At 38.9% G+C, this 15,296-nt stretch overlaps 1 protein-coding gene across 2 annotated transcripts in view; it reads right to left on the minus strand.

Annotated features, from left to right (window-relative positions):
• bach2b (BTB and CNC homology 1, basic leucine zipper transcription factor 2b) overlaps nt 1-15,296 on the minus strand; it is a 103,903-nt gene that overhangs the window by 23,639 nt on the left and 64,968 nt on the right. For both annotated transcript variants that reach the window (XM_072362754.1, XM_072362753.1), the window contains exon 2: nt 9,533-9,787. In XM_072362754.1, coding sequence (XP_072218855.1) covers nt 9,533-9,775 — 243 coding nt within the window. In that variant the 5' untranslated portion in view covers nt 9,776-9,787. The remainder of the gene's footprint in view (nt 1-9,532; nt 9,788-15,296) is intronic.

The raw sequence follows: 15,296 nt of genomic DNA on the forward strand, positions 1-15,296 counted from the left end.
TTAAATGTTGTGGGGTAGATAAGTACAGAGACTGAGTAAATTATGGTTTCAAGATCATTTTAGTCACAGTGAAAACATGAAAAAATGTAGTGAATAGAAAGTGTTTTTATTGACAGCAGAAGCTCAGACGTTCCTGGTGCTGAGCTAAGGGTAAGTAAACCTCCTCCTGATAGTGGATTAAATCAGATAGTGTATGTCTAATCCTCTGCCAGTGCAGCTTACAGTAAAGGCCAAACACTGGGGAGGACATGACCCCATGTCTACTCTATTTAAGACTTAACCAAATCATGTTATAACTAGAAAAAAAACTTTTTTTTTGTTTAAATTAACAACAAAAAATAAGTTACTGTGCTTGTGTGGCGGGTTCTACAGCTCAAACAGATAAAATCTGTGAATTCCTTTCATTAAGGGGAACATTAGCTGCTTAATTGAGCAGGGTTTTGGAGGTTAAATACACAGAAGACAAAGATGGGGATCACACTACCGGCTGTTGCCTGGCAGACTGGCAGCTGAAGGTGCTCCTCTAGCTTACCTCACACACTCAGACAAAGACCCTGCATCATCTCTATCAGCTTGCCGGAATAAAGCTGTCCTACTGTTGGCTGGGGGAGACAGACCCCCTGATGGACCAAGGGGGTTGGGTGTAAGTGTGAGCACTGCTCCTACCACAGCTTATCATTCCTCTTCATAAAGCTGCTTCTTTATCTTATACCAAGCAACCCCCATCTTTGAGGAAAGCAAGCTATGGCCCTGGCTCCTTACTACCACCATCTGTCTAACAGGCTGTATGTGTATGTTTGTTTAGGCCAAACATTTGGTATGGGACAAGTCTGTGAGATGCCTTCAATTAGCAGGCATTGTGCAGATTGAACCCCAAACGAGGTGAGGTGGTAGATTGATGTCACTTATCAACCCTCCAAAAGCTCCAAAAGAGCATTACATGCTCACAAATGAACTGTCTATAATAAGGTAAATATTTATCTACAGTTGAACAGTCATTGTGTCTAACTAATTTACAGTGTGGCAGTTCTGATGGTTAAACACTTTTGTCAGAGGGCAATGACACATTATTTAAACTAGTGTACCTAAAGGACATCCTGGCAGTGGCACTTAACCAACAAAAAAAACAGTAATGGTTTTCTAGTCTGACCAAAAGCTCTGTAATTTCTCATTTACTCATAACATTATCATGAAATTGATCATGATTATTCACGGCAAATGACAAACTAACCAATTTGCTGCTAAACCTGCTTCAGAATAAGATGTAATGGGCCAACTTCCAAAAAATCTCAAATCCGCAAACATTCATGCTCAAAAGTGCTCGGAAAACTTTGGTCACCAAGTAGATGTCATATTTGAGTGGCTATAGATAAAAATGTACAATAACATATTTGTTCATTTGAAGTTATTCATGAGGACTAAATCCATGCTGTCCATGGGATGATTTTAATTAGCTCATGCTTGTCCTCTTTAACCCAAACTGGGTTCATCTCAGGAACCCCCTTGTTTCCTGGATTCTTTGGTGAACTCTCTCCTCCAATGCTAGTTTGTGGTTTGGGTCCTAGTCGATGTGATACAAAGAATTTAGGGGACCTCACACACAAGGGCCTACAATCAGCTGTCTGAGAACCTATAAGCACTAACCCTTGCAACCCTTACCATGGCCCTGATTCCCATTAGGACAAACTCAAGTGCGTTTGCTTCTTAGGCTGTTTTAAAATGACAGCTAATATCAACATCTTCAGACTATAGTGTAAAGAATGCTGTAGCCCTTAGAGGCCTTTGGCAACACAGATTTTGAGTCTGCCAAAGTAAAACAAATTGTTTCTGACACTGCCGGTGGAAAAAATATATTTCAAGAAATAGACTATTTTGTGTTTGTAAGAGTGAGTGTGCGTTTTTTTTGTTTGTTCTTTTTTTAGAGGAAAAATGTGCAGTGTTTTCTACCTCATGACTAAGTAAAGAAATGACAAACAGAAGGTGGTTTGAGGTCTCTAAACCAGCGTGAATCATAGTCTGGCTCTCTTCTTTTTTCCACTGTAAAAATGGATAACTGTCTGCCATGAACTAAAGCACTCTGCTGTCCACACAGTGCTCTGAAATCCAGAATATTCCCACACCAGGGGACAGTGCAGTAGTCATTGAGTAGAATGACTTTGTAAATGATTATTTCATTCCCTTAAGTCAGGAAACTAATCAATATCTATCTATCCATTCTCTATACTCCCTTAATCCAACTCAGGGCTGTAGGGGGGCTGGAGCCTATCCCGGCTGCCACCGGGCAAGAGGAAGGGTATACCCTGGATGGATCACCAGTCCATCGCAGCGCACAACTGATATAAATGACAGATAACTGCAATATAATGAAAAATTTAAAGGAAATATAAAATAGATAAAATGTCATTAAAACTACTAGCATTCTATATATGTGGGAAAAAAGGCACCATGTTGCTCACTAAAAACTGTTGTAAGTGACAGCTGTCTGCTTTGATCATGGCAGGAATGAGTCACATCTTTTTCTTTATCTTTATCTTTATCTTTTTCTTTATCACAGTCCCACAACAGTCCCCCCCCCCCTATTTGCCGTCTGCCAATTGCATCACTGAGAGGGAGTGTAATTGTTCTGTTCCCATGATGAGATGGGCAACAAAACCACATGATAAAACTGACTGCCACTGTGCAAGACAACAGTCACATTAGGGATAGATGATGTCACTCATCCGCGCCAGCCCTAGCAACTCTAGGGGCTCATGAGTCCATGAGAGAGGGATGATGAGGGTGGTGGGGGAGGTGCGGTTGTCTTTGTTTCACATTTCATTTGCACTAACCTCTGCCTTTCTCCCAGTAGTAGCCAATGCCCTTCTGATATAACCTTTGTTATACATACAGCAAGTAAAGCAGTACTAAAACATAACGAGACAGATGACTGTCAGTCAAGTGCTGCTTAAGTATGTATGTAGCATAACTAGAGGGTGCTGCTTTGAGCTGACACACAACAGTGGTGACTGAACAGACCATCCCCCCAGCATCAGACAGAAGATGGAATTCAGACTAGAGGCAGGGATGCATCAGCACATTCAAGTCACTGACCGTAAAGCGAAAGGTGACTAGGGACGTTAAAAAAACATGATGGGCAGCATCAGTGGCATGACCCTCTTCCATGATGTGTCTATGACTAGATCCACATTAGAGAGAGATGTACAACTTGCTGAAGACTGCAGTTTTGTGGAATATGAAAACAAAAAATAGAACAGATAAACTGGGCAAACGTCTGTGTGGTAGTTAGCACTGTTATCTTGCAGCAAGATGGATCATGGTTTGAATCTCAGCTGGGGCTTTTTAGTTGTATGGTGGTTAGCAATCATCTGCACCTATTTAGTGTAACCACAGCAATAAAATGATTTTTTACTATTATTTGCCTTTACATGCATTTACTTGTTCTATGATGGAATATTTTGCATTACTGTTAATTCTGAACTTATGTACTAAAATATTTGCTCTTCTTAATAAATCATACACTCAATATCTTCACGATTAGAATAACTTTTTGTTTGTTCTGCAGAACAAACCAAAGTTCATATATGAAATGACCTTTTCTGACCTTTTCTGGACTAAAAAAAGATACAATATGAAGATAAAGTAACCATCAGTTTTAATAAAATTCATGATATATATATATCATATGTGGTAAATATATATATCTATATGTGGTAAAATCACAAAAAACATTAACAGTGTGGCCTTTTAAGTTGAGTTTTAATGCATACTGAGTTTTCTGAAACTGATACATGGTCAAAAACAGGCACACATCCTTAAACTTGCCATGGCCTTATCACTTCCTGTTAGTTACTATGACTGACTGCAGCTTGCAGCTTCTCTCAGGCAACATAAAACAAGTCAAAAGTCAAGCAAGCTTACATAAATTTACATTGATAAAGTTGATTTACACAAATCATGATAATCTGTTTCCATTAAGACAACGTGTGGCTGAACGGTGGTGTGGTGGTTAGTACTGTGGCCTCACAGCAATAGGGTTCCAGGTTCCAGGTTCAATTCCCAGGTTCAATTCTGTGTGGAGTTTGCATGTTCTCCCCGTGTATGCATGGGTTCTCTCTGTGTACTCTGGCTTTCTCCCACCCCCCAAAATCATGCATGTTAGGAGCTCAACAACAACAAGAAGACTACATGTCAACTTACAGTTTCGTTATGGATACAATCCTGATTTAATAACAGCAGCTTCATCTGACAAAATCATCATTCAGGTAACTTAAAGACAACCTCTGTGCAGTGAATACATACATGTATATCAACACATTGTATTGAAATTAATTTGACTCTAATCGGCTTGAATTGGACTGTATCTTTGAGAAATACATTGTGATTTGGGGCTATATGAATGAAACTGAAATTAATTGAAGTAAATGTATAATAATCTTCCACAGAGAAGTGGCAGATTTTCTTGAATGTTTTTTTTACCAGGTCCACAGTGTGTCAGCACTGGACATACTTAGGTAAATAACATGATTCCTGCATTTATACTGGGACAAGGACAGGACAGGTCAGGTCAGGTCAAACTAACTGTAGCTTGAATCAACTGTGCTGACTCTGTTGTAAAGTGAGTATTACATAGCGAAGGACTAAGGCTGACAATACAGCTCCTGTTTCACCTCGCATTCACGTTAGCAACTGTCTCCGTTCTCAGCATAACTGCTCACATACTTGCCTGTGTAGCACGCGTGTTACCAAGGGGCTTCCACAAGGGGGCACACCTGATCACTCAGACTGGAAGCTGCTGCCGGAATTACAGGATGTAAGAAAAAGCACTCTGATAAATGGTAAATATGGGATGAATAGAAGAGATGAATAGAAGCATTTTGTTGACCTTAAGATCATGCCAGAAATAGCGACAGCTGCAGTATCATAGATGGTATGTGAGGCCCCTAAATTAAGCAAAATTGACGATACAAAACATCAAAAGTAAGCTTACACACCCCCAACTGGTCACCAAACAAACGCAGGATATGTAAGCCAGCCATGATTAACACATGTAGTTAACAGCAACTGTATTTTATGCTTAAGGCCCCTCTGTCCAAGACAGAGTACTGTACTACTTGATTTGTGCGTAGTACTTGATTTGTGCGTACTACTTGATTTGTACGTACTACTTGATTTGTGCATACTCCTTGATTTGTGCGTACTACTTGATTTGTGCGTACTACTTGATTTGTGCGTAGTACTTGATTTGTGCGTAGTACTTGATTTGTGCATACTCCTTGATTTGTGCGTAGTACTTGATTTGTGCGTAGTACTTGTTTTGTGCGTAGTACTTGATTTGTGCGTAGTACTTGTTTTGTGCGTAGTACTTGATTTGTGCGTAGTACTTGATTTGTGCGTACTACTTGATTTGTGCGTACTCCTTGATTTGTGCGTACTACTTGATTTGTGCGTACTACTTGATTTGTGCGTACTACTTGATTTGTGCGTACTCCTTGATTTGTGCGTAGTACTTGATTTGTGCGTACTACTTGATTTGTGCGTACTCCTTGATTTGTGCGTACTCCTTGATTTGTGCGTAGTACTTGATTTGTGCGTAGTACTTGATTTGTGCGTAGTACTTGATTTGTGCGTACTCCTTGATTTGTGCGTAGTACTTGATTTGTGCGTAGTACTTGATTTGTGCGTAGTACTTGATTTGTGCGTACTACTTGATTTGTGCGTACTACTTGATTTGTGCGTACTACTTGATTTGTGCGTACTACTTGATTTGTGCGTAGTACTTGATTTGTGCGTACTACTTGATTTGTGCGTACTACTTGATTTGTGCGTGTGTAAGTTGCCCGAAGTTACGGACCAAACGATAATTACGAATTCAAAAAGCCTCCTACACCTTTACCTTTAGATCAGCATGATGGGTTTTGAGACTCTATTCACGCCTCACATATTCGTCCATACATGGTGGGTTTAAGTACTGGTGGAAAGCTGGGTCATCTGAATTTTCTTCCGAGTCAAGCTTTATTTCCCTCGATACTTAGTTCCCTCTTTTAACGAATTGTGAAAAATTGTGGATGCATGAAAAGAGTCTCAAAACACATAAATCAAGTACTACGCACAAATTGAGTACTACGCACGCACAGACGCATTGGGTCGATTTACTCTCCATACCCAAATGCCTGGACCTGAATGCTACAGGATGTATTGTTGGTTTTCGTTTTAGCCAACCAGTATTGATTATTATCTTAAAAATAATCATCCCATGTTGATTTCAGAACAACTTAATAAATTCAAATTTGTGCACTAAATTGAAGACGTATGTTGTACATTCATTCTGCTCCATGCAAATACAAGTTCGAAGAGGTTGAAAGTCAATATTGCTCTCGTAGTTCGGTCCAAGATCTGTCGACGTGAACTTCCATCCTGAACTGCATATTGGCTACCGGCTGCTCTGCTTTCTAAATAGTAATTAATTTGCATCAACCCTTAGGATGCAAATGACAACCACAAATGTCAATGTCATTGCGACAGAATGAAGCCAAATAATCATCATGTTGTGCTGCCATTTAAACAAAATGTAAAAATGTAAAATTTAACAGAAATGAATCCAAGAATGTGGCTTTGTGAAAACTTCAATAGACGTAAGTCTCTCTAGCACATTAAAGAGACAGTTATTGAAAGATGTTACTTTCCACACTCCCTTCTCACACCTGAAACACACAGCCGCTCATGCATTATTTAAAACACTGAAAGAAAGGGATGCTGTCTTGAGCACTGAGGAGTTGTTCCCTGCAGTAATTCTTTGAGTTAAGAAGGGAAAAAAAACATAAACTCATTTTTCATGAGATGACAATCTGAGGCTGCCTTTCTTTTCAGTGAGCATGGCAACAAAGTTGTTTGACTGACATTATTTCATTGATGCATGCTGCCCCCAATGAAGAGTAAAATATCCACAGTACATGTGGGATGTGCCCCAGTTTTTTCTGCAGCACATGTTTGTAGGAAAATGTATGTATGACATCAATATGTCAAATGGAGGCTTTCATCATACAATTGTGGCAGTGCAACCGGTGTTTGATGTGGCCTGTGGAAATGCTGGTTAATAAGAATGTCCCTTTACGCAGTTTTGATCTAGGTTTAAGAAAAAAATGTATCTAATGTGTTAAAATACACAAAAATTACAATCAGGGAAATCTAAATGTGTTTAATTGAAAAGTTCTGAATTTGATGAGTAAGATGTGAAACTGTGAGAGCTGAGGTGAGCATGAGTGAAAAATATTCCTGAACCTAATGAATGCTGAGCCAAAGGTAGCGTTAATCCTGCCACAAAGTGCTATGTGTCATTAACACTGGCAGCAACGGCAGCTGACAGGTGCTAATTGGCAATCACACAACTACAAGCTCAATAATTTATTTTGTCACACCTTTCACTGAGTCTTACAGAAAATTACTTTTACTTATGACAGCTTCTTTTGGAAAACCTCACCCATAAGGTGAATCCAAATTAAGAGAATAATCAAAATATTGGTATTATAGCCAAACTTTTTTTCATAAACTACAGTGTTACCAATTTCATGAATTATAATGAACGAAATATCCATGCCTCACCTCGGGCGTGCCATTGTCACTATGAATGAATCCATACTTTTGTTGGACCGCCTTTAATACAGCACGCATTCCATGCAGCATTGTTTTGAAAACTTTATAAAATGTCCCACATTCATTTTTTAGATTTGCATTCATTTTTACAAACTTCTTGTACTGATGATGGAGGAGTTAAGTCATTGTGTGAAGTCTTTTCCAGCACATCCCAGAGACTTTAAATGGGGTTATGATATGGACAAATCCTTGGATTGTCATCTGGGAATATATGTGTGCCATCACCAAAAAATTTCACTTTCACTTTACCTCGTTTTTAGGCCTATGATGATGCTTAACCCAGACCAGAATGGATGCAAAACTGTAAGACTACAATGAACAGTCTTGGGCTGTATAGATACGGTAATCAGAAGAATTGGGCCATATAATAGACATATAAACGGTGAATGGACTGTACTTTTCTAGTGTAGCTGATCACTCAAAGCACTTTTACATTACATGACACATTCACCCACACACTCGTACAGCACATCTTAATCTACTACAGGCTACACAGTACTTTCTTTTACACATTCGTACACATTCATACACTAATGGACACCTTGGCAGACAATGTGAGGTTCAGTGTACTGCCCAAGTCCACAACCTTCTGATTAGCAGGTGACTGCTCTTCCTCCTGAGGTACAGCCGTCTCCAGTACTCGGAATTCACAACCAAAGTACATCATGATTCAAATTATTTTTGTGACAGATTTCTCTCTTTTTGCCTACATACGAAAACATAGCTCCAAGTTTTTTTTGCTAAAGGTGGGGGTAGGTAGACGACCTTAGTCCAGTATGTGCAAATCCATTTCGTCTTGTTTTTTTATTGGGTCAGAGAAGAACGAACTATCAATGTGATACAATGCCTGATGTGAGACATGCATGCTCAACTGATCTAGAAGCTGTGCTGTGCAACTCTTATGATGTGTTACCATGCTAACAGAAATGTTATTTGTATGCCAGCTTTTCAAAGCCAAATCAATGCCTGGAATAACCCAGATGAGGTAGAGGAATAGGAACAAGATGGAGAAAAATGAGAAGGAAGTTTAAACCATTTTTCCCTTGATCTGCCAGTGTGATCACTGGCAGATAGATGGGTTTGCCTGAAGCCCTGAATATCAACAGCAGGAATATTGGGAGGGCAACATGATTTGTTTTACTGAGACATGGCTGCAGGGGCACTCCTCTATCCAGCTCACAGATTATACAAGCAGATAAAGACTGCAGACAGACAAGAGTAAAAGAGGACAGATTATAGTGCCTGTTAACAACACATTATGTAATCCTGTCATTGAGAATGAGTGTCTCTGCACATGAGATGATGAACTATTGGCAGTGAGTCTTAACTGAAATCAAATTTTTGAGATAAAAACATTATTTATCTATATCATTATTACATCTATTAGATGATGACTGAATATGGTAATGGCATCTGACTCTGACTTGTTCTTTTTTTCAAAAGTTTATCAGCCTAATGCTATGTCATCAAGGAATTCAGTGATAAAGAATTCTTCATATTTTGAGGAAGAAACTGAAATACTAAAATAATTGTTCTTCGTCAATCCGAGCACAAGCAAGCAAGAAAGAAAGACAAAAAAAAAAATGAAAGTCAGTCCAATTAGTTACAGTCAGCTTTGGAAACAAGCAGGATGGCAATGTACTGTACATGGGCAGCTGAAGTAGCATCTATATCTCATGTTAACATGAGTGGAAAGATATAGGGGTGAATTACTTCTCTATAGCCATATACCTGGCATCTTATCTGAGAATGTGTGTCCCCCATTGGGTAGTGAGTCACATCTGGTTCTGACAGAGAATTTTAGTGTTGCATTTTTTAAAAGTTAACAGACTTTCAACCCAAGGCCTTTAAATCAATGTGTCAGTATTTTTGATAGACCTACCTCTTCAGGAAGGCTAACAACTAAGCCATTTTCTGTTTGGCCCACCAGCGCCTGGAGGAAATACTCGCTGCAGGCAGCCAGCACAGCCCGGTGCCCTCGGAACTCCTTGCCCTCCACCAGGACAGTCACATCGCACAGGATATCCTGCTTCCGCTGGTCATTGAGACAGAGGAGGATATTGGTACAATGAACTGTCGACTCATACACATACATGGGGGCTTCAGTCTTCTCATCCACGGACATTCCGCTCACACCCTGAAAATAGAAGCAAAACAGAGGGGGTCAGCTAACAGCCGAGCCCAGAGTGCATACCGCAGAGCTGACATCAGCCCCGGTCTACTGCAGCCAGCTTCGTGATTCAACACATACAAGCCTTACTGACTGTTTCTTTAAATGCTCAGTCCCTCTCTAATATTTAACAAGCCATCACAATGTTACACTAGCTTCATCGCAAAATATCATTCAATTCAACAGCATTTCAATTAAAGGCAGATGTCCCACATGTACAATACTTTTTTGCTCTAAAGGTCCACATGTACCATTGATTGGAATCATTGTAAAGGTATGCTAAACAGTAGTCTGAAATAAAGATTAGAATGAGTGAGCCAGTATGACAACACAGCTGCTAATTTTCAAGCTTCACAATGGAAATAAATGAAAATAGGGGGATAAAGTAGATTAGTGTCATTTTGAACTGAAAAAAGGCTGTGTTTCTTTATACTCAGGTGCGTTAGCCGTATCCTGACTCCAACTCTACATGTAAAACATAGAAATTTAATTGGAAATATCACGTAAAGACAAACACACAGCACACAGCAAAAAATAATAATAATTGAAAAGAGACAAACACAGGAGCCCACTTTAACACCTTAACTGTTTCAGTTTTTATTGTACATTTAAACTACCACCAACAAATTTATACAAAGTTGGGGGCAATGAGGACCAGAGCTTCAGGATAAGGTCAATGCCATGACTTAACAATTATATTCTCAGGTGTATCAAAATAAACAGTATTATTTCATAAAAGGGTTTTTGCTTTGCTGCCAGGCTGGAGTCATAGTAGGTAGATATAACTCTACTCTCAAAAGAAAAGGAGGTACACTTAACAGCACGCACACCTGCAGAATAGTTTTCCAAATGTTTGCTTTTGCTCACTTTGCCCTCAAAAGCTAGATGCAGATACACTTAGACAAACTTGTTTTTATATCCCTGTGGGGATTTTGCATGCATTCCATATGCCCTTACCCTAATCATCTATCCATCCATTTTCTATACCCATTTAATTCAATTCAGGGTCATAACGCCTAACCAAGTTTTTATCCTCAAATACCAATTTGGACCCCTGGGGACTACAAACTGGTCCCCACACTCACAGGAAATCTCCATATGTTGGTGTGCTGTCAGGCTTTGTGTCCCCATCATGTATAAAACAAGTACACGTATACACACACAAAAACACTCACCAGTGTGTATACAACTTGTCAAAGATCATTAATATAAGATGATACTCTGTGCCAAGATATATCTTTCTGCTGTGAGAAGGTTTGTTTTTACAGGATGAGAATTAATTTGACTATTCTGTCATCTGCTGACATGGGCAACAGTTGTTTAATTTGCTTTCTGCCTTTTCAGTGTCTAGTGCATTTGTCTAATAACTCAAGCCAAACATGGTCTCTGGAATGAAGATAGGAGCAAATTTCTGATCTTGAATGAATATGGGCTATTGCATACACTGAACTGGATCAAAATTGAATGCTCTGACACGAGGTGACTTTGTCCTTTTGGCCTAGATTTACACATGGCTGCAAATTAAATGTTCCCAGAAAAGTTCCCGTAAGTGTGTTTTCTTAGTCAGGACAAGTTATTAGACAAATGTGGAGGTCAAAAGTGATTACATAGAGAAATGTCCTCATTTTGTAGGAAACTGTTCTAAGGCAAAATTCTTCCTCATGATCGGAGAGAAAATATTTGTGTAAACAAAATGTTTACATTTCATAAACAATTTGCTGTAGTAACTAATTACACATGATGTCATGGGGTTTATATATAGAATGATATGAATGAATGAATGAATGATGAATTTTTACTTGTACATCTTTTTTCCTTAATAAAGGGAAAATCCAATTTCCTAATTTTAAACATAGCCAACCAAACAAGAAAGCCAAAGTTCTCTCTAACTTCAACTTAACTTATACAAAGTTTTAGAAATTCAGTAAAAATACAATGCAGTGACTGACATCTTGCCATAGCAGCAGCGGTGGGAACTGTTTTCGTTGTTTTGCAAGTCACAAGTAAGTCTCAAATCTTTTCAATCAAGTTTTGAGTCAAGTCAAGACTCGTGAGTCCAAAGTCAAGATGTGGAAGTCCAGAGTCAGGTCCTGGTCCTAAACTTTGAATTTTCAGGTTGCTTTATATTCTAGGTCTTTTTTCAACAGGTGTGGAATGGTCATTTGTTAATAAGTGGAATTCAGTGTCATTATTACATGCCAAAAACTAATTGAAAGAGCATCCATTTTATGAAGACAAAAGTCATCTTAATGTGAAAGGACTGGGTGGAAAATGCACCTTGTCACACTGAGTACTGACTGGGTTTCAGTGAAGCACAAAAAAATGTCATTTGTTGAAAATTTGTTTTGAAAATAAATTCAAAATATAGTTAATAAAGTACTTTGTCACATAGATCTCATTCAACAAACTCAGAAATCTCACTTTGTCCTAATGGATAAACTTAATTGATTTGGTATGAACAATTAACGCAAACTTTTAAGCTGGTTCTTTTTTCAGTGCAGACAAATGTTTGAGGTTGCAGATAAACACCCAAGATCTGATGAGAATCCTTGATTGCTATGTGGGAACATTTCAAAGACATGAGAAGAAAGGCTTCTGACCCCATATTGGAAATCTTGTTAACAACGTGAATGTCTTTCTTTTACCTAAAAGGGCAACCAACGTGTGACAGAGGCTGAAGAGTCATTGCTCAGTTGAGCCATGTATCCTTTGAACTGCCTGTAAAGATGAGTTTCTTCACAAATAAAATAGTTTCTATCAAAGAGAAAAGTCATGGAATCCCTCCCACTATTGTAACTGATAAGAAGTCAAGTAATAGTCTTTTCTAAACATTATTTGTGTTTGGACAATTTCTGTCCTGTTGAGCTTCAACAATAACAGCTAGAGCCCATCCAACCAAACTGTTTAAAGGAGATTTCCTTAAATGAACACTTCTATACTGGATCTGCTTTTAAGGCAGGATCTTTTTCTGAGTCTGTTTCTGCAGGATGTCGAGACCTGTTAAAAGGGAGTCCTCCCCTTCACTGTCACATGCTGCCCCATGCATGCTAATGACAAAAAACTTTGTATGGCTAACTTTAATGAATTTGCATTATATGAGTGCAATTATCTTGAACTGGATGGAACTGGATTATAATATATGGATAAAATTGGACTGAATTGGATTAAACTGGTGACACATCCAGGGAGAGCGCCACCTGTTTGCTTGCTCTGTAAAGTGACCTGATATGACTTTGTGGACATACAAATAAACTGAACTTGAATATAATCAAAGCTGGTTGTCCTTAGATAGATGCAGCACTCAAAATAAGAGAATATCATTAGTCATGAAACTGTAGAAAGGCCTGCACACGTCTCATGTCATGAGATAATCTCTGCGGTAATGTCCTACATCTGAATTCATGTGAGAGTTATACATTGTCTTGCATTTAACCTCACACAAACAGATTGCACAATTTATTTTTTATTTAATTGTACAAATAGTTATGACCAAGATTTTTTTTTATTTATTCCATCCGTCCAATCCATTATCTACTTTCTATATGCACTTAATACAATTTGGGGTTGCAGGAAACACCCTGGACAGGTCGCCAGTCCATCACAGGGCCACACAGAGACTAGGTGGACACACAAGCACGCACGCTCACACTCATACTCAAACCCCCCCCCCCCCCCCCCCCCACACACACACACACACACACACACACACTCACTCCTAGGGACAATTTAGAGTCACCAATTAACCTGACATGCTTGCTTTTGAACAGTGGGAGGAAGTCGAAGTACCCAGAGAAAACCTTCGCATGCACGGGGAGAACATGCAAACTCGACTCAGAAAGGCTCTAGTCTCTTGATGTGAGGCTAACACACCACACCAGCATTTCAGCTGAGTTGCACTAGTAATTTACGACCTCAAACATTTGCTATGTTGACCCTCTATGTATGGCAGTTACATTATATAAATACCCATAAACTATCTGGTGCTGAAATGATTGGTTGATTAATCAAATAATTGGTATGATATCAAAATAATATCAAATCTATTTGAATATTTGTTTTTATAATATATGAAAGAAATTCCTTGTTCAATCTTTTGAAATGTGACAGACTGCAATGTCCTTGAGATATACTAGAGGATTCCATGCTTTTTTGTGTTGTTGGCTAGAAATAAAGCACACTGTTAGCTCTAAAGCTCAGAGACCAACTCATGTTAATTCACATTCATAGAAAATTTAACTACCTGATAATAGTCAGTATAGTTCCTTTCAAAGCTCCTGGAGGTCTTGGGCACTGGGAATGATATTCTCTGTCAACTGCTGATGATCCAATGTTATCCTGAACCAGCACAGACTGGATTTAAACTGGATTTAAAGCATTTTGCTGTGAGAATCTAGTAAACCTGAAAAACATCAGCTGACAGTGAGTGATAAACCATTGCAATGTGCCATCCACAAGGTATTTTTTCTTTTTATTGATGATGCAACTTGTCACATTTATAACTCTTCAAAATTATCTTTTCTAAGCCAGACACAACAACTGCATGACGCATTTTTGACCTCAGTTTTTTCCGGAAATTTGGTTGGAAGAATCAGAAGGAAAGACAAATCAGAGCCTGTGGATGTGTGCATTGTCCAGCCAGGTGTAAGAATGGATCATCTTGACAGCGTATAAATTCTCCACTATCTCTTATCTAGCATACTAGAAATGACATACACAAAGAGTCAAGTCAAACACTGAACACAGCCAATTGTGTGGAAGTAAAAACTATGAGCTTGCTTCGGAGGAAGTCTTTGCTTTAAGGTCCTTTGTAGATGATTCGAATGAGGCGGTCTACTGCTACAGCTCTCAGTGATGAAAGGAGGCTGTTGCAGAACTATTATACATTTTTCTTATTCCTACGAAACATTTTTCAGTTAGTTTCCCAGGATAATGTCCTGTCTTCCAAGAATAATGTTTCCACATGTGGTTGTGAGGCTCACAGCAATCTAAACATGCTGTTTCAGTCACAGAATGAACAATTCACTTAAACTTCAGATGGTTTGATGCAGTGGGAGGAAAATGAAAGGATGACACAAACAGAAGGCACACACATACACACGCACATTAACCATTTTCTATGTATACATACGACATGCGCATAATCAAACTGACACACGCACAGCAAAATAGGAGATTGTGGTGCTGGTGGATTTTTTTTTCTCTTTTTATTCGCAGGGTCAGTTGTTGACGGTAGTTCTTACAGTATCATTAATACTGGTGTTGGCAACATTTTGGGTAAGTTTATAACATTCCTGTGCAAATTACTGATTAAAAACAGTGTGAGTATGTTCCAGCACCAGTCAGAGCTGACTACAGTGCTTACTGCTGGCTACTCCTGGAACGAGTCTGCTGATGCAAGGGATGCTGATGAGGACTAATGTGGCTGGATACATGTTAGCTCTGCACTCCCCATTATAGTAAATTATAGCTCATGGAA

Source organism: Leuresthes tenuis, unplaced genomic scaffold, assembly GCF_036924035.1.
Source record: "Leuresthes tenuis unplaced genomic scaffold, fLeuTen1.0.hap1 SCAF_13, whole genome shotgun sequence".
Classification (NCBI taxonomy): domain Eukaryota; kingdom Metazoa; phylum Chordata; class Actinopteri; order Atheriniformes; family Atherinopsidae; genus Leuresthes; species Leuresthes tenuis.